The 25202-nt window shown below is 41.6% G+C and overlaps 2 protein-coding genes across 3 annotated transcripts in view; both read right to left on the bottom strand.

The window, feature by feature from the left end:
- LOC146662544 (uncharacterized) overlaps positions 1-25202 on the bottom strand; it is a 150842-nt gene that overhangs the window by 41273 nt on the left and 84367 nt on the right. The gene's annotated exons all lie outside the window — the stretch shown is intronic.
- LOC146662547 (uncharacterized) lies at positions 15601-20851 on the bottom strand. 2 transcript variants are annotated; one of them, XM_085419232.1, is made up of 4 exons: positions 20740-20851; positions 19756-19861; positions 17061-17909; positions 15601-16732 (listed from the first exon to the last, which is right to left on the bottom strand). In XM_085419232.1, the coding sequence occupies exons 2-4, from the start codon at positions 19771-19773 to the stop codon at positions 16043-16045; spliced, it is 1557 nt and encodes a 518-aa protein (XP_085275358.1). In that variant the 5' UTR covers positions 19774-19861; positions 20740-20851; the 3' UTR covers positions 15601-16042. The 2 variants fall into 2 exon arrangements, with proteins under 2 accessions (XP_085275358.1, XP_085275357.1); XM_085419231.1 differs by having other exon boundaries at positions 15601-16735.

Below are 25202 nucleotides of genomic sequence, written 5' to 3' on the forward strand. Positions count from 1 at the left end.
TGTTTGGACTATATTTTTATATTTCATTTTTACTTGCTGCCAGGAACGTTTGGGGCCTGTTGGGTTGCACCTGCGCTCACATCACATCACAAAATAAAATGTATAAAATAACAAATAAAATAACATATGATAAAATAACGTGTTAAATGGGTGGAAATCCCTAGATCAATGTTTAGATTAACACTCACGCATTGACTCTGTCGGCTATGTTTTGCCATGCATGCTCCCTTTCTTTTGCAGCTGAGGCTGTGTTACTTTTTTTCTGCAAAATTTGCATGTTATCGGCATATACTGCCATCAGAATTTCGGCCTCAAGCGCTGTAAAATACATTGACCGCGCCTTCTTTCCCTCCGTCTCCATGGTGACTCGCTTAATCTGTGCTCCGCTTATCAGGGCTTTATGTATCCTCGTCCGCGCGCTTCACTTGGGGTTAAAGCAACTCCGCGTTGACTGAACTAATTGTTATCAGCCTTTCTGAAACCGAATATTCCGAGTTGGACAGTTCAGGGTTACTCAACCCTGAGTATCGTTTTTCACTCTGAGTTTTCTAAACCGGCTTCCTGAAACAGGGCCCAGGGCCCTATTTCAGGAAGCCGGTTTAGAAAACTCAGAGTGAAAAACGATACTCAGGGTTGAGTAACCCCGAACTGTCCAACTCGGAATATTCGGTTTCAGAAAGGCTGATAACAAGTAGTTCAATCAACGCGGAGTTCCTTTAACCCCAAGTTAAGCGCGCGCACGAGGATACATAAAGCCCTGATTATTGGAGCACAGATTAAGCGAGTCACCATGGAGACGGAGGGAAAGAAGGCGCGGTCAATGTATTTTACAGCGCTTGAGGCCGAAATTCTGATGGCAGTATATGCCGATAACATGCAAATTTTGCAGAAAAAAAGTAACACAGCCTCAGCTGCAAAAGAAAGGGAGCATGCATGGCAAAACATAGCCGACAGAGTCAATGCGTGAGTGTTAATTTAAACATTGATCTAGGGATTTCAACCCATTTAACACGTTATTTATTATATGTCATTTTTTATTTTATACATTTTATTTTGTGACGTGATGTGAGCGCAGGTGCAACCCAACAGGCCCCAAACGTTCCTGGCAGCAAGTAAAAGTGAAATATAAAAATATAGTCCAAACAGGTAAGGTGTAATTGTATTATGAGCCATAGTGCTTGGTCTGTTTGTCCGATGTAAATCAATTGCAGTTAGAGGCTACATTAATTTTCTTTCTGTAAGCACTTATTGAAATTATCTGAGCACATTACAAGTACATATTTGCTTACTCTGTATGCTCAAATGTGACCCGTTATGGCCACTAGAAAAAAAGCGGAGGCCCGAAAAACAGGTGGGGGTCCTCCACCACCACCACTCACAGAGCCTGGCCACTTGGCTTCCACATTTGTGATAATGTTGGCAGCATCACATATGATCTTCACAGTGCAGAGAACATAAATTTGCATCCATTACTATAATGAAATAATTTGTTAGTTTGACATGCTACAGGGAACTATGTACCTGTACATTAATGCTGTGGAAAGACTTCCTGTTCACATAGTCTCCTTCATTTACTGAAGGAGCAATGATTGGAATGTGAGTGCCATCTGTACAGCCAATCACACCTGGGAACCGTGAAAATAAATGTAAAATTTAAGTAGTAGTTCAAATATCACCACATCATGAATTAAGTTTTGTTCATCCTGCTACCTGCAATTTTGTGGAATCCCTCTTTGATAAATCTTGTGGGTCTATGACCGGGGAACACCACAAACGAGTACAGGAGACGTTTCAGTGCAACTGTAACATTCCTGACTGCGCGACAGACGGTAGCCTTGGAAACGTGCTCAGCGTCACCAATATTATACAGAAAGCTCCCGTTTGCAAAAAACCGAAGTGCAATACTAATAATATGTAATGAACTGAGAGAATGTCCGCGATGTGTCACATGAGCAATATTAAGCCTGAGGATGTTATTCAAATAAATTATAGATTGTGCTGACAAACGATAACGTTCACACAGAAGCTCATCAGGAAATGATAAAATGTCCAAACGCGCTCTAATCACTCTCTCCCGGCGGAGAGCTCTGCGGAGAATTTGGGCTTCAACATCTACTGGCTCTTCAAGGAAGGAGCACGCCATGTCTGACACTTCCTACAGTCAGGTTTCCGACAAAGAGGCGGAGAAGGTCAGGGTTAGTTGAAGTAAACCTGCTAGGGGGCAGGTTAGCTTCACGAAGTGTGTCGTCATAGTAACTCACTCAGGATTAATCTAAACTCGCTTTGTGAAACCGAAAACCCAGAGTTTTTGTTAACTCAGGGTATACTTACTCAGAGTTTGCTCTAAACCGGCTTCCTGAAATAGGGCCCTGAACTTACAATGTTTTAATTAGTTTAGCAGATTCAGTGTCTCCATGATCAAATCTGCTGTTTTTGTGCTGCTGTTGGTAGAAAGCCGTTTAATACTGAAATGAACTGGCTGCATGCATCTCTGAATGTAAATTGGTGCACTATTAATAGATCACTCTGGAACGGTATCATCACCCTAATTTGCCCACTTAGTAAATCTCACTCATGGCCAAGAAATTGAAATAAATCTTGTTTCCCTGCTGGATAGTGATCCACTGTAACTCTGCTCCTCCTTCCTGTTTAGGATTTCTGTGACTGAAGTAGAATTCCCTCCATCCATCACTTATCCCAGCTAACCCAAAGTAAAATAAAGTTTTGCTCATCTTAAAAAAGCATTACAATAATGGGCATTACCAATGCAAACTGAATAATACAGAAGATGAAAGAATAGAGTTTGATCAGTTAATAAAGCTCATGATCTTGATTCATTGTGGCTGCTACACAGATACTTCTGGGTCACTTCTCTCAGTTAGGAACCTTCCTCACCAAACTGACTGTTGGACCACACCCCTGGTTTCATGAGAAGTTGTTTCAGCCATGATTTCTCTTCCTGTATTTCAGAGTAAAGACTGAAGTGACAAATGGAAACATGTTTAAAAAACGCAATGTGAGAGAGACGTTGAGGTCCTTAGAAGTTACCCTGGGTTTTTCTGTCACCCTGCTAGATGTTACACACCTTGTTATTGGACTGATTTCTACTGCTGGACTACTCCTGGGGAGAGTAACAATACTCTTACTAATTAGCTCCCTTTCACACCTTTGGGGATATTTATTTTTGTGCTTGCAGCGCTGTGAGCCAGAACAGCGAGAGAAAAATCTGCAACAGCGACGAGCCGAATGCTTAAGTGAATCCCAGCAGCTGCACATGTGCAACGCTGATTTAGAAGATATCTTTGCTCTGGATTTATATTTATACTTTTTCATTTCTATATGATTCTTCTTGCATCTAAACAAAGATGATTCAATTTGATAAATTTTGAAGGCCGGGCAGCACGGTGGCACGGTGGTTAGCACTGTTGCCGCACAGCAAAAAGGTCCTGAGTTCAATTCCACCATCAGGCTGGGGTCTTTCTGTGTGGAGTTTGCATGTTCTCCCTGTGTTTGCGTGGGTTCTCTCCGGGTACTCCGGCTTCCTCCCACCGTCCAAAGACATGCAGCTTGTGGGGATAGGTTAATTGATTAATCCAAATTGTCACTAGGAGTGAATGTGAGTGTGAATGGTTGTCTGTCCCTGTGTGTTAGCCCTGCGACAGACTGGCGACCTGTCCAGGGTGTACCCCGCCTTTCGCCCTATGACAGCTGGGATAGGCTCCAGCGCCCCCCGCGACCCTGAAAAGGATAAGCGAATGGATGGATGGAAATTTTGAAGGCTCTTCGTGCTCGGGTGTAAATGAGACGTAATATTTGCTCTTGGTTTGTTTCTCTTGTACAGAACCTTGCAGTACAACAGAAACCTAAAAACATTATTTGTAGTTGTTATTCTTAGTTGTTCTGCTGCCTAAATACCACAGGGTGTAATTATGAAGTTATTGAGCTGCACATACTTTACGACCTGCTTAAGTCCGAGGTCACAGCGTCTGTAGAGCAGCTGGAACATAATGAAGTCTACAAGGTTAAAGTTTTATCTTCACTTGTTGTTCTCTCTGCTGCTTGGTTTGATGGATCTGAGAGCTTTTGTTTTTATTACTGTTATTATAATTATCATTATTATTTTACTCTTTAAAAGCTTTAAAATAGTGTTTGTGTTTGAAAAATGGATTTCAGAATTGAACAGAAACATCTGTCATAAAAATCGCCCAAAGGCACAGAGACAAACTCAAAGGATGCAACCTGTAACTTTCTCTTCCTTCATGTCAGTACCATCATCGATTATTTATAGTAAATGCATATAGCAACAGTAACACTTTAGTTTGGATTTCATGATTTCTGTAACTGGAAAATATTTTGTTTAAAGACAGAAGTGAGTGTGTAGTTGCAACATTAAAGTGAAATATTTAATAGTCTAATAACAGATTATGTGTTGAAGCTGTCGTTTCAGGAGGAGAGAAGCTGCAGAGAGGCGTGTAAGACTGCAACTCTGCTTCCTGGTCCCAGCTCTGGATAGTCATATTTTAGGGGGTTTAATAAATGTGTCCATATTTCTAGAAATGAGAGCTGCTCCATCCAAAGTGGGATGGATGCCGTCTCTCCTAACAAGACCAGGTTTCCTCCAGAAGATTTGCCAATTATCTATGAAGCCCACATCGTTTCTTGGACACCACTCAGACAGCCAGCAACTTAAGGAGAACATGTGGCTAAACATGTCACTCCTGGGCTGTATCCCAATTCAGGGTCTGCAGCCTTAAAGGCCACGTTTTAAGGCCGATTACGTCATAGCAACGTGACAAAGGCTGTTCCAATTCGAAGCCTGCTCGAAATGCGGCCCTCAAATGTGTCCTTCATTTCCCTGAATTTTAAAGATGTGTCGGTGTAGACTTCGTGGCCCAACACATCCCAGATTGCATAGCGCGGCGGTGGGTGTGGATAATTTTGCCGAAAAAAACGTTGGAAGCGGAGCGGCCAAAGAGTAAACGTTTAAAAGTAAGTACTGTTATGATGTCTCAACAGGACCTGGAAAAACTAGTCCATGCATTCATCTTTAGTAGGCTTGATTACTGTAACAGCATCTTTACAGGTCTACCTAAAAAAATCAGTCAGACAACTGCAGCTCATTCAGAACTCTGCTGCTCGAGTCCTCACTAAGACCAAACAAGTGGACCACACCAGTCCAGCTCTGAGGTCTTTACTCTGGCTGCCTGTCCGTCAGAGGATAGACTTTGAAGTTCTGATGCTGGTCTATAAAGCTCTGAATGGTTTAGGACCAAGATACATCAGTGACCTCCTGACCCAGTATGAACCTTCCAGATCCCTCAGGTCACCTGGATCTGTCGGAACCAGACACGGAGAAGCTGCATTCAGCTTTTATGCTCCATATATCTGGAACAAACTCCCAGAAACCTCAGATCAGCTGAAACACTCAGTTTATTTAAATCCAGGTTGAAGACTCACCTGTTCTCAGCTGCATTTGAATAAAGCACCAAATCCACACTTTTAAGCTTAAATTCTTTTTAATCAATTTTAAATCATGCTTTTTATTGTTGTTTTTTTAATGTCTCTGTAAAGCACTTTGAATGACCTTATTGTTGAATTGTGCTATATAAATAAACTTGCCTTACTGAATATTATGTCACTTATTTATTTGCAAATGTTTAATAATGAAGAACATTAAAGCATTACTGTTGGCCACATGTCGGCAGAGTTATGTGACATTAGTGATGTTTGTACTGACTTGGTTTTAAAGCCTTTAAAATATTCGCTGTTCAATAGTCGACCTTAATCTTACAGAGAATGTGATGATTTTATGGATAATTAAAGTCAGTCATATATCCACAAACACAACAAGCTGAAAGTCAGTGATGCTGCTCGGTTTGCAGTCCTGAATATCACGGCACAAGCAGGATTCACTGCACTGTTAATGTTAGCTATGTTATATTGCTGTCTCTGTTCGGTGGTGTCGAGCCAAACGGACTTTAACGTGTGTTTGAACGAGCTGACGGTTCACTCGTTAAGCTGAAAGAAAGATGCCTCCGTGCAAGCTTGAACATGTTGCGTATGCCGTCGGAACTGGATTTCAGTCTAAACTGGTGTCCGTGTTGGTCCTGCAGAGAATCAGAGTTGGAAAAGTTGTTAATGTAGCAAAAAACAAAATGTAATGCATTTTGTTCATAATCTCTTTAAAGCCATGATCTTTTTTTTATCGATGTCACTGGAGTGGGTAAATGAGTCTGAAAAGTTAAAAAAACAGATTTACATTTATTGTTTATTACTTTTATCGAACATCATCCCATCCCATTTATACTATTTAAGAAATAACGTGTAAAATAACCTTTTGTTTGCCTTTGGAGACTCTGCGTTTGAACCATCCCAAATATCGGCACCAGGGAACCAACTCCTCAAGCCGGTAAAAAGGTCAAGGACACAGTTACACGATCGCTAAACTAACCTGTTTTTGAATAAAACAAAACCATATAAGCATGATCCCTGGTGTTTTGGTAGATCCCTGGTTTATGATAGCAGCAACATTAACGAGACTGAGACAGCTCTGTCTTAACGTGGCGACTTCGTTTATTGCCAAACTGCAACAACAAACACACACGACACAACCACCAGAGGGTGCTGCATGAACCATTGAATTAGTCCTTACCATAACATCCCCCCTTCTGAGTACATTATAAACTATAATATTTTCTGTAATAATCCACTTTTATGTCAATACTGAAATTACTGCAACTTAACTTATAGCTGGATACTCCAAGGCTGTTACATTAACTCAAATCTATAACAAACTTTTATTGCTTTTATTTATAACTATTATTTATTTAACTGTGTGAACTTATTCTAACTATGAAGGTGGGGTAGACAACCCAGTCCTTCAACTGAGTGAGGGGATTATTCTGCCCCGGGCGGGTCACTCAGGTGCTCGTGAGTACCTTCTACCTAAATCAAAGTCCTTAAGGTACCTCGGTGGGTTTCTGTCTCTTGTAGGATATCTTCTTTCAGTAGTCTGGTTACTTGGTGGTATAAGAGACTGCTGAACCTGGTTCGAAACAGGGCTGCTGCTGTTCTCTGGTTCTCTGGTTGTTCAGTTGGTTCAGTCTTGGTCCCTTTTAGTGTGATGAGATGGCTCCTGTTTCGACGTAGAAGCCCCCTCGGGGTCTCCACAAGGTAAGAACGTGGTGTATCTGCTCTGCTTGATATAGTCCCATTTGTTTTCATGTCCGTGATCCAAACTTGATCTCCTGGGTGTAGTCCAGTGAGGTCTTGTGCTCTGTGTCTGTTGTTGAACCATTTCCACTGTTTTTCTCTCTCCTTTTCTTCTCTCTCTCTCAGTTTAGTGATGTTTGTCCAGCCTGGGTTGAGGCAGGATGGAAGTATGGGAACTGTGGTACGAAGTTTCCTCCCCATGAGAAGCTCTGCAGGGCTATGTCCATTGGCAAGTGGTGTGGCGCGATATGCCATGAGAGCGAGATATGGGTCTCCTTCTTTCTGTAGAAGGCTCTTTACTGTTCTCACTGCTCTTTCAGCCTCACCATTGCTCTGAGGGAATCTCGGACTGGAAGTGGTGTGGGCAAAGCCCCACTCTGAAGCAAACTTTTGGAAGTGTTCTGAGGAGAATTGTGGGCCATTATCTGACCTTAACTCTGTTGGTATGCCGTGGCATGTGAATATGGACTTTAAGTGGTCAATCACTGCTGCTGATGTGGTAGAGGACAGCTTAGCTATTTCTATGTATCGTGAGAAATAGTCCACTGCAACCAAATACTGGCTGTTACTGCACTCAAAATGATCAGCACCAACTAACTCCCACGGCCATGTAGGAAACTCAGTTGGCATGAGTGTTTCCCTGGGTTGCGGTCTCACCTTTGCACATGTCTCACATTCTGCTACCAGCTGTTGTAGTTGAGAGTTCAGTCCTGGCCACCATACGACTACTTGCCTCGTTCCCTGGACTTTACAATGCCCTGGTGACCTGTGTGCAGTCATGTCAAAACATCTTTTTCTAATATCTTTGGAATCACTATATGCATACCTTTTAGGAGAAGTTCATTTTCAGCAGTCAGGTCTCCTGCGTGCTGGTGGTATGGGAAACATGGACCTGGTATCTTGAGTTTGACCGGCCAGCCATTCTTGCAGTAGAGTTTGATTTGTTTTAGTGTTTCGTCTTTGTCTTGCTGCTCTCTTATTTGTTGTAGTCTCTCCTCTGTTGCAGGAAGACCTGAAATCACCTGATGTGCATACAGGTCTATTTCGTCTCTTAATGTCTCGTCACAAACCATCCTTTCTGGTGCTCTGGACAGCACGTCTGCAGTTGCTATGTGTTTGCCCAGGACATGTGAGATGGTGAAAGAGTACCTCATTAATCTCATTCTCAGTCTTTGTATTCGTGGTTGCAGTTCGTCTAAGTTCTTGGAGCCCAAAAGTGGTACTAACGGCTTGTGATCTGTCTCAACATGGAACTCAATGCCTATAAGAAAATCAGAGACTCGCTCGCATGCCCAGGTTATGGCTAGTGCTTCCTTCGCTATTTGAGCATACCTTTGTTCTGTGGGGGTTAATGCTCTTGAAGCGAAGGCCACTGGCTTGGTTGTGTCATCCTCTTGTTCCTAAAGTAGCACCGCTCCTAGTCCATAGGAGGATGCATCAGCTGATACTGTTGTTTGTGCTTTGGGGTTGTAGAGTGCCAAGTTCGGTGGTTTACTCAGTTCTGACTTAATGTTGTCAAACACAGTTTGTTGAGCCTCACTCCAACACCGCATGTTTTTGGTACTGAGTAGTTCTCTCAATGGCTGTGTTTTCTCTGCTAAGTGGGGAAGGTACTTGTCTAGATGGTTAACCATTCCCAGGAATCATCTCACTCCACCCACATCGGTGGGTGCGTCCATGTTGCTGACCGCTTTCACTTTTTCTGGGTCTGCTTTGACTCCTGTATTGTCAATGATCTGTCCGAGGAACTTGATTGAGGTCTTTCCAAACTCACATTTCTCACTTTTCAATGTCACCCCAGCTTTTGTGAGCCGTTCAAGGACTGCGACCAGTCTCTTGTCGTGCTGGGCCTGTGTGTCAGCATAAACCAGAATGTCATCCATTTGGCAGACAACTCCGTCCAGCCCCTCCAAAAGCTGAGACATTCATTTTTGAAAATGCTCAGGTGCTGAGGATATGCCGAAACAGAGTCTAATGAAACAGTACCTTCCGAATGGTGTGATGAAGGTTGTGAGGAGAGCTGAATGCTTGGACAAAGGTATTTGCCAAAATCCTGAGTTAGCATCGAGTTTTGAGAACAACTTTGCGCCCTCTAGCTGTCCTAGGGTGTGCTCAACTGATGGCAACATGTGTCTTTCTCTTTTCACAGAATTGTTCAGTTTGGTCAAGTCCACGCACACACGCACTTCATCTTTGTTTGGTTTAGGTACTGGAACCATTCCTGCACACCAGTCAGTAGGCTGCTCTACTCTGGAGATTACCCCTAACTCTTCCATACGAGGAAGCTCTCTTTTGACTTTGGGCAACAGGGGAAGTAGGACCCTTCTTGGGCTTGACAGGGCAAATGGCTAAGCATATGCTTTAAGCTCAATTTTGTATTCCCCCTCCATTCGGCCTAACCCGCTGAATAGTTTTGGAAACTGCTGCTTTACTGCCTCTACCGAAGTGAGTGACACTGCTTCTACTCTGGCCACTAACCCAAGTGCTACACTTGCTGGGCAGCTAAGTAACCCTTGCATCAGGTCTGCTACTACATACACAGGTTGTACTGTAGTTTTGCTTGGAGTGCTCAGGTTAGCAGTAAATTTCCCTCTAACTGCTAGTGGAGACATTCCCGCCCCATACAGTTTCAGATCTGTGGGTTGCAGCTGTGGTTTTTGTGCTTTTCAGGCAAGACGGTTACGTCCGCTCCTGTGTCAATTTTGAGCCAGCAGTCCACATTGTTAACTTTTATTTTAGTCAACCACGCATCCTCATTTCTCTCTGAGGCTACTGTTCCCAAAAATGCTACCTCCCTTTCTTCACTGTCACCACCTGCTGCACGTATTTCTCCCACTGCCCCAGACCTGCACACTCTTGCATAGCGACCTTTCTTTTTACACTGATTGCAGAGTACCTCTTTGGCTGGGCACAGGTTCTTGCTGTGAAAGGGTGTCTTTCCACATTGGCTGCATTGGCTTTTCACATTCCTCTCTGTGTTTTGTGGCACAGTCTTTCTTGGTTTGAAGTGTTTTACTTTTTCTTTAATGACGTCCACATTACAAGGATTTTCCTGCTTGAAGTTGTTTTTAAGAAGATCCTGCTGCTTCTTAACAAGCTCACTTTGGCGAATCCGTATCACTGCTTTTTCTAACGTGAGCTCCGCGTCCATTTGCAGTTGCTTCGAGAGCCTCTTGTCTCTTATTCCAACAACGAGTCTGTCTCTTATCATTTCACTGTGCAGCGCCCCGTAGCCACAATGCTCAGCCAAGGCATATAGCGATGTAATAAACCCGTCTGCAGTCTCTCCTGCTTCTTGCTGTCTTTGGTTGAACTTTGCACGTTCAAAGATAACATTTCTTCTGACTACAAAGTGTGCCTCAAGTTTGTCTTTGAGAGTGTGGTACTCGCCTCCTCTTCGGTCAGGTTCAACGAAGTGATCACGTCTTCAGCTTCATCGCCCATTGTATATATCAGAGTGATAACCTGGTTTTCGTCCGATTGTAGCTCGAGTCCGGATGCTATCCTGAACCTCTCAAAGCGTCGGATCCAATTCGGCCACACTTCTGGTTTGAAAAGTCGAACTTCGGTGGCGGTGATACTTGGAAGGCTGCCGGCGCAGCTGCCATGCTGCTAGTCGCGAGATGCTATTTAGCGTTTGCTAATTTGTTAGCTTAGCTCTTACTGTGGCTGTTAATGCAAACTTGCAGGGCAGGTTCTCTCCGGTGAGAAAGCTTTCGTTATCGTGACGTTCTTCTTCTCTCCTGATTACTTCTGACACCATCTTTTGGTAGATTACCGGGTGATGATAGCAGCAACATTAACGAGACTGAGACAGCTCTGTCTTAACAAGGCGACTTCGTTTATTGCCAAGATGCAACAACAAACACACACGACACAACCACCAGAGGGTGCTGCATGAACCATTGAATTAGTCCGTACCATAACACCTGGAATCTCAGTTTAAAAAAAGAAACACTACAAATTACTTTTCTTATGTTTAGTATACAGGAGTTGCTGCTCACACTCTGAGTTGCACTAATGTGTCTGTCAGACGTCCCAAATGGACAGACCACACGCGCAGTCACACCAGACATCTCCTGACCTTATTTCCACGAGCCCTCGACTCAGCTGCAATGTACTTACGGGGTCAGTTTCATCAAAATTATCTGCTGTCATTCACACATAAGTTGAGCAATGGTTTAACCAATTTTCCATCAAACCATGAAGGGATGCCGGAATTAAACAGAACATTGGATGTAATTTAAGGAAATATAAGTTTGACTATGGAGCACATCTCCTTCAGCGTTCACAATAATGGATTGCATTTCTCTCAGTCAACTAACTATTTAGGGGGGGAAAGCTGCTAATAGTTAGTGGGCTCTGTGTTTGTTGTTTTTTAATCACACTAGGAGTGAACAAAAGCAGAAAAAAAAACCCTGTAAAGATGCAGACTGTGAAAGTCTGGTATATATCATAAATTTTACCAGCTGTAACTGAGTTTTTTGTGTTTTAAGTTATAAGCACGTGTCAAGACTTCTGTCTCCCAGCAACATTGCCGATGTGATCCTTCTTTTTTGTTCCCTATTCAGGGCTCTAGACTAACTTTTTGCCATGGTTGCACTGGTGCGCCTAAAAATAAAATTTAGGCGCACCAGCACAAAATTTAGGCGTACAAGCACAAAAGTTAGGCGTACCCAAATTTTTAAACTGCATTACTTAACACCTCAGTTTTACATGTTCACGGTTTTTTTGATTTGTAAATGATTAACTAACAACCTTTCAAAATGATTAACTTGACACCCCCTTTGCTGCCCAAATTAACAGCAGCTCCATCAGCCCCCATAGCAATGATTTTATCCAACCAGTTACTGCACTGGTCCCCAAGAGCAGCAAATGCTTTCTTTGAGGCAGCATAAATTCCTAAACAAATTAAAAAAAAATACCATTTACTTATCAGATCAAGAGTTTACAATGCAGTCTTTTTCAGTTTGAGTTTCTATATTCATGTATTATTGCTATGTTTAATTTTCAATGATAAGAACATGCTAGATATGGTTAATTCAGTAACACGATGTAATATTATTAATCATATACATAGGCTACGTGACATGACATGGCTTACCTTGGGCATGGGCATGCTGGACCTCAATGTGTCCAATCAGTATATTCGCTGGTCTTCCTTTTTGCAAGATACGAGCGTACACAATGACACATTCTTTTGTGGCGATGTCTGTGTCTCCATCGATCAGGAAGGCCATGTATGTACTGTTCGCAATTTCCACTGACGTCTTTTTTTTCAGTGTGTCAGCGATTACGCCTATAAACTGGGCGCACGCAACATCATTGCTGTATGTGGGGTTTATGTCCAAGCCATTTTTCCTGTGAAGAGTTATTTCTGACTTGAATTTAGTAAACGGAACTTCTTCTTTTGCAATATTGTAGGCGATGTTAAACTTAATGATCATCTCGGCCTCCTCCGATGACCTGTTTACTCCTGCCTGCCGCTGAAAGGCAGTGGGGAGCGGGGACATTTTGGCAGAGCATTTATCGCGGCATATAATGTGTCTTCTCGATGCTGTATGCTTTTTCAGCGTTTCAATTCGAAACGTATTAGCACCAGTGACAAATGCTGTGTTGCCGGCCATGGTCTTTCCACACTCGCGACAATAAATGCAGTGCATCATATTGTCAGCTTGGCTGTATCTTAGCCAGGGAAACTGGTCAAGCCACTCGATTCGAAATCTATACATTTTCTCACTTTTACTTTCAGTGGACTCCGGCTGGGAGTCGATCGTATGTGGCTCATTTTCTGATGCCGTCTCCGGACCAGTGTTTGACAAAAACGGAGAGGTTGATGGCTCCGTGTCAGAGCGCTGGCTCAGAATTTTGGACTGATCAGGCCTTAACTTAACGAAAAAGTTATCAATTGTTCTTTTCATATTTTCTCAATACCAACTTCATACACTTCTGACCTGGGCTACTCACTCTTCTCTATCTGCCCGCACTTTCAAACGTAAACACAAGTAGGTCTGCAGGAATATCTGGACCACGGCCAATCACAGAGGTCCCCGCCTCTGAGTATCTCTGATTGGTTTAGAACACGACATGGGCATAATGTGTGCCTGTTGTTGAACACACGGAGACTTTCAGGGTTGCTGAAACTTTTTTTCCGAGAAAATACTTGGTTGCACCGGTGCGACCAAGTATTTTTTTTACTTGGTCGCACCGGTGCAACCAAGTATTTTTTATTAGTCGCACCATGGAGAAATTTGGTCGCATTTGCGACCAAATTGGTCGCACTCTACAGCCCTGCTATTAATGATCTACGGTAAATTGTGATATTGCCCCCATAAAATAATAAGTCTTTAACGAAATCATTGTGATACAGAGATTTGAATTCTTGTGCGTGCAATGTGCATGAAGTAGATAAACAAGAATTTTAGTCAAGATTTGACGTACTTCTGTGTTTACTGGTGCAGACTGGTTATGTGGATTTGCTATATGAATATGCTCAAGAGTCTGTTTGAGCTAAGAAACTTGAAATATATACATATAATTTTAAATCAGTAACATAGATAAAATGTTTTTGGATAACAAACGAGTCACATTTTAAACACTGTTTGAATAATCAAAGAGACAATTATAAAGCGCAGGCTACAACAGACATGCTTAACGGGAGCAGAGAAACACGCTGTATTGTCTCTTCTCCTTAAGTTGCTGGCTGTCTGAGTGGTGTCCAAGAAACGATGTGGGCTTCATAGATGATTGGCAAACCTTCTCGAGGAAACCTGGTCTTGTTAGGAGAGATGGCATCCATCCCACTTTGGATGGAGCAGCTCTCATTTCTAGAAATATGGACACATTTATTAAACCCCCTAAAATATGACTATCCAGAGCTGGGACCAGGAAGCAGAGTTGCAGTCTTACACGCCTCTCTGCAGCTTCTCTCCTCCTGAAACGACAGCCTCAACATAGCATTTAATCTGTTATTAGACTATTAAATATTTCACTTTAATTTTGCAACTACGCAGTCACTTCTGTCTTTAAACAAAATATTTTCCAGTTACAGAAATCATGAAATCCAAATTAAAGTGTTACTGTTGCTATATGCATTTAATATAAATAATCGATGATGGTACTGACATGAAGGAAGAGAAAGTTACAGGTTGCATCCTTTGAGTTTGTCTCCGTGCCTTTGGGCGATTTTCAGAAGGACAGATGTTTCTGTTCAATTCTTACAGACGCTGTGACCTCGAGCTTAAGCAGGTTGTAAAGTATGTGCAGCTCAATAACTTCATAATTACACCCTGTGGTATTTAGGCAGCAGAACAACTAAAAACTAGAAAGCGAAAATTTCAGAAGAAATTTTAAGTGTGCCTATGCCGCTGCTAATCAGTGTAGTTTGCCATTCATACGGCTACAGAGAGCAAAACTCAGCAGAGCAGCCATTCTCCACCATGAACTATGGTAAAAACAAACACCGCTCGCGCCTCACAGATAACAGCTTACAGTTTTGTGTAAAGATGAGGTGACTTCGTACAGCCCTGATTTGCAGACGCTGTGCGCAGAGGTTCATGAGCAGAAGTCCCATTGTACCACAGCAGACCCGACAATGTTTGCATGAACATGCTTTGAAGCATTAAGTTATGGACCACTTTTCACACATGGTTGGTGTACCCACACAGCCGGCTGTAGCTTTTCAACTCACAGCCCAACACACACCCAAAAAACAACCGAGAGAGCACAGACTTTACGCCCGTAGGTCCACCTCCCCTGCAGCAGCACTGCAGACCACGCCCCGCCACACACATCAAACATGTAAAATAAATATTTATGCACTTTTGCATTCACTTTTTATTTTTACACAGTGTTCTGAATGATTAATAATGGTCTACAGCCAATCTTGTGTATTATTATACAAACTTTGGTTGTAAGATTCAGATAACTATTTAATAAAAGCTAAATATTTTATATGAGAGTAAGAAAGAAAAGTATATCTTTGTGCCCCCCTTTCCCTGTTAATGCCCCACCTGGCGCCCTGGCAAAAGCTTTGCTAGATCCGCCCCTGCACAGTTACCAGCTGTCAGCTACACAGAAAAGGAGCTTGGTGTTATTCGTCTCTCAGAAACAGTTCATAACTTCCCTTCCACCCATTCATGTCACCTAAAAGGTAAACCTGTTTCTCGATCACCAGTTCAGCTCTGATGATTCAGTAAGGACATCTCCTGGTTTGGACCAGCCGTTTTTAAAGCTGTGGCTCCAGCAAAAATCAGCTGATACTAGAAATTAAAATCAAATGAATTCTAACAACAGCTGATCTAGCTAAAACGTGCTGCTGTTGTTTAGCGCGATAAATAAACAAGAGAGAAAAGCCGATCATCCACAAATAATGAATAAATTAGGAGCTAAAGCTAAAAGGACAGTTTATTTGTACCATCTTCATGTGAACACATTCAAGAACATCACAAATGAAGAAACATTAAAAACTTCCACACTACATGAAGTAAGAAAAATAGTTTTTCTTTCAGGTGGTTTCAGAAAAAACAAAAACATCAAACACCTCCAAGACTCTCTTTGAAAGAACTAAAAACCTTTATTCTCATGGTCCAATCATGAGTGAACTCCCCGATGAAGCCTTGTGTGCTAAAACATGTCAGAGTTTAAAGGTTAAACATGAGTTTCCAAAACGTTTTGCTGGAGAACAATGAACTATTTGACTGAGTTTCAATTATTTACAGACGAGCAAAACCAGGACAGAGAAAAAAGGACAAAACTGACTCAGTAAAACGACAGAAAATAAGATCCCATGTAAATCTGTATTATGTAGAAGTTCAGCCCAGCAACCAGTTCAGTTCAACACAAGTTTAAATGATTCTATCTGAACTCTGTGGAGCCTGATCTCAAGCTTTTTGAGTCTGACACTGAAACCAGAGGATCTTTCTGTCTCTTCAGATTCACTGTGATCCAGTGATGAGAGTGATTTCAGCCCTGAGTGATCACGCTGATGTTTGCACAGAGCAGACAATGAGGTGAATGTTTGGGCACATTGGTAACAGTGAAACAGTTTATTAGTAACGTGGGATCGTTTGTGTTCGGAGTATGAACTGAGATTCCTGAAGCTCTTGTCACACTGGTCACAGCTGTAGTTTCCTTCCACGTGTGTACGTTCGTGCCTGTTATGATGACCTGATCGTGAGAAGCTTTTGTCACAGTGTCTGCACTTGTATGGTTTCTCTCCTGTGTGGACTCGTTTGTGTGTTTTAAGCTCCCATGCAGTGGTGAAGGATGACCCACACTGATCACAGAGGTGCTTTTTAACCCCACTGTGAATCAGTTCATGTCGTTTTAAGTGATGTGATGTGGTGAAGCTACTCCCACATTCTTTGCAGTATTTCAGTTTGTCTCCAGTGTGTCTACGTTGATGTGTTTTTAGGGTCTTTTGCCAACTGAAAGTTTTTCCACAAAGGTCACAACGAAAGTCTTTCCCACCACCACGGTGATGACAGGGTTGAGAACTGGATCCATCTGTGTCGCTCTGCTTCTAAACAAAGACACAAAGACAGTGTAAGTCAGTCCTTCAACATTTTTATCCTGAACGTCGCCTGAAATAAAGAGCATCTCTGCAGACGTCCAATTACATTTGACTGTTTCAGTTAACACACTCAGTTTACTGGGCTGCAATAACTACAATACTACCACCATAATACTACAGTAATACTAAAATCATAACTGACATGAAAATGTGAATAATCACTCAGAGCTGCTTTTCCATGCAGTAGAATTGCTAACATGCTAACACAGTTTAATGAGCAGAGTTGTTCCAAACAGTCAGGCTAAAATGACAAGATAACAATATAAATACATACCTCACAGTAACTGCACTTGTTGAGTCTCTTTCTGGTGTGGATCTGTTGGTGTAGTCTCAGGTGATGTGGAGCTTTAAAAGTCTTCTCACACAGGTCACATTTATAAGGTCGTCCCTCAGTGTGGGTAAACATGTGTCGTTTTAACTGTGTGTCTGTAGCAAAGTATTTGCCACACTGTTCACAGCAGTACACATCATGTCTGGTGTGAATGCGTAGGTGTATATTTCGGTTCCCTCTCCGGCTGAAAGTTTTTCCACAGATGTCACAGCTGTATGCCTTAATTCCAGAGTGGGTAACTAGATGCTTCTGTAAGCTGCTACTGTGAGTAAAAGCTCTGCCACACTGATCACAGCTGTACGCTTTAACTCCACTGTGGATGAGATGGTGTGTTTTTAGGTAACGCTTCCAGGAAAAAGACTTTCCACACAAGTCACAGCTGAACGGTCTCTCTCCAGTGTGGATGACCTGATGCTGTTTTAGTTCAGCCTTCAGAGCAAAATCCTTCCCACACTCGTCACAGCTGTATGCCTTAAGTCCAGAGTGGGTAACTAGATGACTCTGTAAGTTGCTACTGTGAGTAAAAGCTCTGCCACACTGATCACAGCTGTACGCTTTAACTCCACTGTGGATGAGTTGGTGTGTTTTTAGGTGACCCTTCAAGGAAAAAGACTTTCCACACAAGTCACAGCTGAATGGTCTCTCTCCAGTGTGGATGACCTGATGACGTTTTAGATTAGCCTTCACAGTAAAATCCTTCCCACACTCGTCACAGGTGTGTTTTTTCTCTCCCTTTCTTCTGTGAGGTTTGTCGGCCTCCTGAGAGCGCTGACTTCTCGCTCCATGTTGGTCCTGCAGTGACAGAGATACAAACAGAGGCAGTGAGTGAAATGCAGTCGTGGAACAAACTCAACCTTCAAACTCCCTCCATTAACACTAGTTTTAAACCTGAAGGTGGAGTGTGGCACCAAACACCTTAAAGGTCTCTTATCCCCACCTGCTGGTAGTTCTAACACATTACATCCAACCTGCTGTTAAAAATAATTCATGACTGTTCAAACACTAAAATCATGCCCGTCCCTCCTGATTGTGTACACACACACACACACACACACACACACACACACACACACACACACACACACACACTTATATTATTTTATAATTTATATTATTTTGTTGTTTCTAATACATATTTCTATATTTTGTATAGATTTATACATAATTATTCAGTGATAATAAATCCTATGTTTGTTTATTTGTTTATTCAAAAAGAACCCCATTAGCTTCCACAACAGATGTTGCTCGTCTTCCGTCAAATACTATCACATAAAATATTATACAGTAAAGTGGATTCAAGATATCCACATGATTTGGGTCTTACATCCACAATGAGGTTTCACAATTGTTAAAATATAAGCAATCAATAATCATAATAATAATAATAATAATAATAATAACAACAACAACATTGAGGCACATTACACAAATTTCAAAAACAAACCATCTCTTACAATATTTACAACAACTAAAAGTTCTGTAAATCGGCTTTTACGTGTTCGTTGAAGTTTTGAATAGTTGCTAATTCTCTAATTTTATAAGGCAATTTATTCCACTTAAACGTTGCTCTAAATATAACAGTTTTACAAAAAGTTACTTTTAACTCGAGCATTTACTAAATTGCAGTTTGTTGAAAACTGTGTAATATCATTATGTATTTCATCTGGATACTGCAGCTGAGCAGAAATAAATGTGGTGTGTTTAACAGAATTGCTTTCTTTATAAATACAAGTAAGCCATAGAATATTTTAGCCTGTACAGGAAGCCAAGAAAGTTGATTATGCATTTTATCAATATTATTATAGTATGAACATCTTAACACTAATCTGGACGCCTTATTCTGGACTAACTGAAGTCTGTTAAGATCTGTCTTATTAGCTGCTGACCAAATGATTGAACAATACTCCAGATGAGACATTACTAGTGCATTAATGACATCTTTCATAATTGAAGTGATACAGAAAGAGCATTTCATAGCCATAGCTATGCCTTGTCCCATTTTCTTAATAACAGTTGATGTGCTGAGACCATGAAAGGTGGTGATTTATGGTAACTTCTTATGAGCGCCTGCAATCGTTCTGGTGCTGTGACATAAAAACAAACGCTGACCCGAGACCCTGGCACACAGTTTTGCCTCTTTTGATCATTTTAATGTGTGATTAGTGCACAATCAGGGTGCCTTTCATGTAGGGCTGGGCTATATCATACCGTTGACGGTAATACCGGTATAATGTTGGGCAACGATAAGAAAATGAAATATCACGATAGAATATGGTTAAAACGCGCATGCGCAGTGCTTTTGTTTTCATACGCACATGGAGGAAAAAACATGGCGGTGACGGAGAATGAGAAGGGTGAAAGCGGATCGTTGAATGAAACAGATGAACCAGAATTGGTTTGTAAAAATGCTTCAACTTCAGTGGTGTGGAACTGGTTTAGCTTTCGTACGTCAGATACACAACAAACACTATTTGTGGTAGGACATGCTAGCAGGCCGTCGTTATTACCGTGTTTTTTGTGGAGTTGTAAAGTATTTTGTCTAGTGTCAATTATATCATCAGCTACATCGTTATCGCACATTTTCAAATGTATATCGTGATAAATATTTTTGGTCATATCGCCCTGCTCTGTCTGTCACCTTCTGTGTTGAGCTCATAGTTTCCTCTGTAGTGGCTGAGCTGAGTCCAAGTAGCTGAAAATGTTCCTCTGCTGCTCCGTCAGACTCTTCTCCTCCTGCTGATCAGCTGGGACACAAAACAGATCTTTGTTAGGCTCCACACTGCACTGAAGAGTCAAAGTGTCTCATATGTTCATCTGACAAGTAAAAGAACACATTTTTGCTTCCCGAGGTGGGAAACTTATTGGAAACAAACACAAAAGGCTTGAGCACTGATACCTGGCATTGCTGGCATTGAAAGATGCAATGCCAGCAATGAGGATTGTCAAGACTAAAACAATCATTAAGCAAAGACAACTAATCCCCACCACGATTTTTTGATACGGGCAACCGCCCGTATCAAAAACCGCTACTGTGTGTGTCACAAGTTAATCTGGCTGTAGGCTATGGTACTTGGCCAGAGGTTGCGCTGGTTGACTCGACTCCATTTGAGTGCACACAAAGTAAATTGCACACTTTAGCTGTGCAGCGAAAATGAAAATCGCCCGTATCAAAAACCGCTACTGCCTATACTACTGTGCTGTGATGTCGCTCGTAAGGGTGAAACTCATTGTGAAACGTTTGAGAACCACTGCTACAGAACAATGGAGATTTCCGTTATATGGTAACGCCTGCAACTCACGTGACGCCCAGAATTGTACAATACTGATGCTCGAGAGCGCGCGTGTGATGCCAGTATGTGTAGAGTGTTGAGCGCGTGATCAGTGGTGAGAAAAACAAACCACGAAACTTGAGCTTTCTATGCTCGTGGCTCACTTGCACTTCTAATCTATTCGTTTGCACACTTACACACACCCAGCAGCTGTGGTCTCCTGTTTTGCTACACTCTGGAGAGCCTCGCCTTTAACGGTCTCCTCTCACAGAGAGCAACAGAAAACTTCATTCAGAAAACTTCGAAAAACTCGAGATTGACTGAACTCAGTTCAAAGTTACCTTGACACTTACCTTTAGATGTGAGAGGTAGCAATGGTCCGCTTGAAACTGACGCTCCGGTGCGTGTGTGAAAAAGATCAACACGCTGCTTCAGAAGCACGTGTCGAGGCTTGATTCGTTTGGCCAGAGTCACGTGATTAGTGACGTCTGAAGCTTCATTTAGAATGTACCTTTTTTTAATTGAACTTTATTGAAACACAATGAGTATACAACATACAAACAGATGACGTTTACAAAAGAAACAGAACATGAACATACAGAACCAGGGGTAAAAAAAATATTATATGAGTACGCGCAAAAATCAACATATATATATTGTTCTGAGAGCCTTTTTGTTGGTTGAGTCTGATATTGATTGTATGTACTATTCCATATCCTTATAAAAAGGCAGAAATATGGTGTTTTATTAATAAACTTACATTTATGGATAAAAAATTAGCCAAAAGTATTAACAAATTTATTGTAAAAAACATTTATCATTCTTCCTGGTGAACTTAAAGAAACAGAATAAAACATTTCCCCATCATTAAGAAAACTCCCTTAAAATATGGACAATAACAAAACTGCTAAATTCTTCCAGAATCTCTGTGTAGAGGAACAGTACCAAAAAAGATGTGCCACAGTTTCTAGATGATCCCCACAGAAAGTTCAATTAGTATTTATGTGTCTTTTAAATGTTACCATATAGTGACTGGCTGGGTAACATTTATGAAGAATTTTATATGAGATTTCCTTCACCTTGTTTACAATTAGATATTTATGGGATCATCCAGACTGTCTTCCAGGTGATATCTGGAACATGTCGGTTCCAGTAAGATATATATGTGAGAGACATGATATCTTCTTGGAATAAACTACGTATTGTCTTATTGCTGTTACCAAGTTCCTGTGAAAAGCAGATTTTTCCCACTGCTGACTCAGCTGGATCAGGGAGAGTGACTGAGGTAGATATTGACCTGTCAGTGTTTTTATATAACATTAAAGTACCTGAGGGTATGGCACCAAGCACCATTGAGAATTCCCAAACACTTACGGGAAAATTATAAAATGTAAGGAATTCATTGTAAGTAAGTCGTACTCCCTCTTTACTAACCAGCTGAGCCACCAATAGGATCCCATTTTGGACCCAAGTTTCCAGGAAAAGTGATTTATTTTTAAATAAAATATCTCTCTTGTTCCAGATGAGGTGGACGTCACAACAATGTGATTGGTCACTGGCAATGTTGAACCTGGATCAACATTTATTATGATGATGTGGGAACAACACCGACACGAGGATATCAGATCATTCCAGGATGAAGGTCAAAGGGAAAGTCCCTGGGACGCTTCCGGTTATGCTTCCATCCGGCGTAGTCATCTGACCGGTCCGTGCTATATCGCCCCTCTTGACCCAGAGTGGTACAACGTTTTGTAGAAAAGTTGGATCGATTCTCTCTCTCCCTCTCTTTCTCACTCTTACAAAAATAATAAATTCTCTGGGGGGGGTTTCTCATACATTTATGGTACCCGACGGAGGAAACATTGACCGGGATTGAACCGACGGTCGTCTGACTCCTTCTTGATGTGCGTAAAACAAGGCCATTTTCTTTTAGGGTTTCTGTCTATTTTCTGTTAATGGGAAAACCCGTTGTAAAAAGTAGCTATAAAAATGATGAAAAGCTCTTTACTTTTGGTCTGATAAGGAGTGGCTCCACAAAACCAAAATACCTCATCGAGGTGTTTTAATAAAATTATTTGGGATAGAGTTCTGAATATGTGAGCGGTGCTTTTTTTACTAAGGGATATTTTTTTACACATACGAGGAGACTAGTGGGTGGCCTGTAGGTTAATATAAGAAAGTAAAATAAATCCGCTATTGTAAAAAGAAATGGCTCTCTACAAGCAATAGAAAGTCCTTCTTTTCATTGCAACCTTTGGTGTAGCATGCCTCCACCCGGCTCTATAAATATAAATGCAATCCGTTACTAGTCAGATAATCTCAAAGGGTTTTATATTATTGTGCCTGTAATAAGATTAACATAAGAAAGAAAAATAAAGCCGCTATTGAAGAAAGAAATAGCTCTTTACTGAGAAAAAGGTTATCAAGATCATTGTCATAATACTGAAACATTTAAACAGAATTCAAACTATGAGTTTGTCTGTGAAAAACGAACTGTCTTGATCATTCTGTCTGTCTCTATGCAGCATGCGCTCCGATCTCCACTGACTCATCAGAAATCTGCTGCGTCACCCCCCTGAACTTTTCCTCCCCCCAGGAACCACCCCTCCTTTTTTCCCACCGGATGCAATTAGTCACACATATGGAATCGATTAGACACTTCCGGAGTACTTTCTGTAAGGTCAAAAGGTCAAGGCTAGGGACATCAATCAAACTGATGACACATGGTGTAGGGTTATGTTTTTTTTCTATAAGGATGTTATGTGTTTGTATACTTTCTGCCCAGTTTGACCCATTTAGCAGAAGTCAGCCTGTTTAAGGTTCTGATATCTATTCTGTGTGACTTAAAGCAGTTATGACATGGTCTGATTTTCTCACCCATTAAAGGAATATTTCATATATCAGTCTACTCTTCATTCTATCAGAAACAGTTATCACAGCTCGTACATTTGCTTTTTACACATATATGTAAGCGTTGAGCCAAATTTAGTAATGCCAACAAATTAAAGGAACAATATTTGTCTCTTATATATGATACATCTATATATACACTGTCAAAGATACTTGAGTGTCTTTGATTGAAGATTTAAGGTGATAGGAAATATAAATAACTGCAACTTGAATCTTTACTGAAGCTCAGTATTTGACACGGAGTTCAAACTCACTGCTGTAATAACTGATAATGATTAATATAATAACTATAATATTGGCCATATTATATTTACATTACCAAAGTGAGATGACTTTAGTCTCATGAACAACATTAGCTAATTGTTATTTACTAACTAATCTTAAAATGACTGTTCAGTACAGAAATGAAGCTCAACAATCATGTTTTACAGTCCTGTGGTCTCAGCCTCAGATACTAAATCACACAGAGCTCATGTAGAAACAAATGAACAAAATATGTTCTCCTTCATTTCTGTCAAACAAAGCTGTATGAAACATTTACAGATGTTAGTATCATGGTTGCTAGGCAACCTGGGTAGCGCGACGGAGGCTAGACCGTCCCATTTCACAAGCCTACAAGCCTCACACTTCCGGCCTTAGCAGTCTTTGAGCAGTCCGTGAGGACCGTTGAGGCTGCGTACTTTAAGGCTGCAGATCCTGAACTGGGATACAGCTCTGGTCTGATTGGGGAGGGGACCAGAGAAAACTACGGAGTCCGACATTGTTTTGGCAAAATTACACACTGATTCAATATTGATTTTAGTGACCTCCGATTGGCGTAACCGGGTGTTGATTGATTGATTGATTGATAATACTTTATTCATCCCAAGGGAAATTGGGTTAACCCTCTCAGGCTCAAATTAAGTTTTTGTTGTTAATACACAACCAAGTCCTGCAGTGGTTGTCATGGTCTGGGTGGTTTTCCACAGCATCGGCTCCTCCCCACTGGGTGGAGTCTTTGTTGTTCCTCATCTGATGGCAATCACACCGGCAGTATTTATGACCTGCGCACTCAACTGGTCTTCGCCAGATTATCTCCCAACTTTAGTCAGTTCTCGGCCTCACGTCTGTTCCTTGGTGACTCATCAACTTGTAAGACAGCTCAGTGTATTATTCTCAGATTCACTCGCAGCTCTCTGTGGGATTCCCCTGACTGCTCTCTCCCCTCTTTCAGTGCCCTGGCCAGCCACAGTTTCCCCTGCCCAGTCCCTGCACCGAATTATCCCTGCCATCTAGTCATAGTCATAGTCATAGTATTTTCTCTCGCCTCAGACGTCTAGTTTATGTTCCTTAATTCTAGTATGAAATTTCTGTTAGCCTCTGAGCATTGTAAATAAAGACTCGTTTTCGTTACACCGCACCTCTGGCCTCCGGGTTTGAAACGGCACTTGAGTCCATCCCATTTCCACGGGCCACTGTGCCATGACAGTGGTACTTCTGAGTAAAAAAAAAAAAATCATAAAATATGTATGTGGGGTAATCAGGTTGTTAGTTTTTAACTGTTACAAATTGGCAACGCCTGCCTCGAGAGGGTTAAGGCTGCCAGCCTTGCCAGCGCCATCTTACCCTCCCAACCATACACACATTACACAAACATCACATGATTCCAGTCAGTATCAGCAGATTCTTGAGAACAATGTTCAAGAAGACTCTAGGGACAGCAAGTAGGCCTGCAGAGCGAGAGCGAAGTGCTCTAATAGGGTGATATGGTACTACAAGGTCATTAAGATAAGATGGGGCCTGATCATTTAAGACCTTGTATGTGAGGAGCAGGATTTTGAATTCAATTCTGGATTTAACAGGAAGCCAATGAAGGGAAGCCAAAACAGGAGAAATATGATCTGTCTTTCTAGTCCCTGTCAGGACT

The sequence above is a fragment of the Rhamphochromis longiceps genome, linkage group LG9 (genome assembly GCF_057381845.1).
Source record: "Rhamphochromis longiceps isolate RC_006_pf linkage group LG9, R_longiceps_female_GT1.1, whole genome shotgun sequence".
In the NCBI taxonomy this organism is placed as follows: domain Eukaryota; kingdom Metazoa; phylum Chordata; class Actinopteri; order Cichliformes; family Cichlidae; genus Rhamphochromis; species Rhamphochromis longiceps.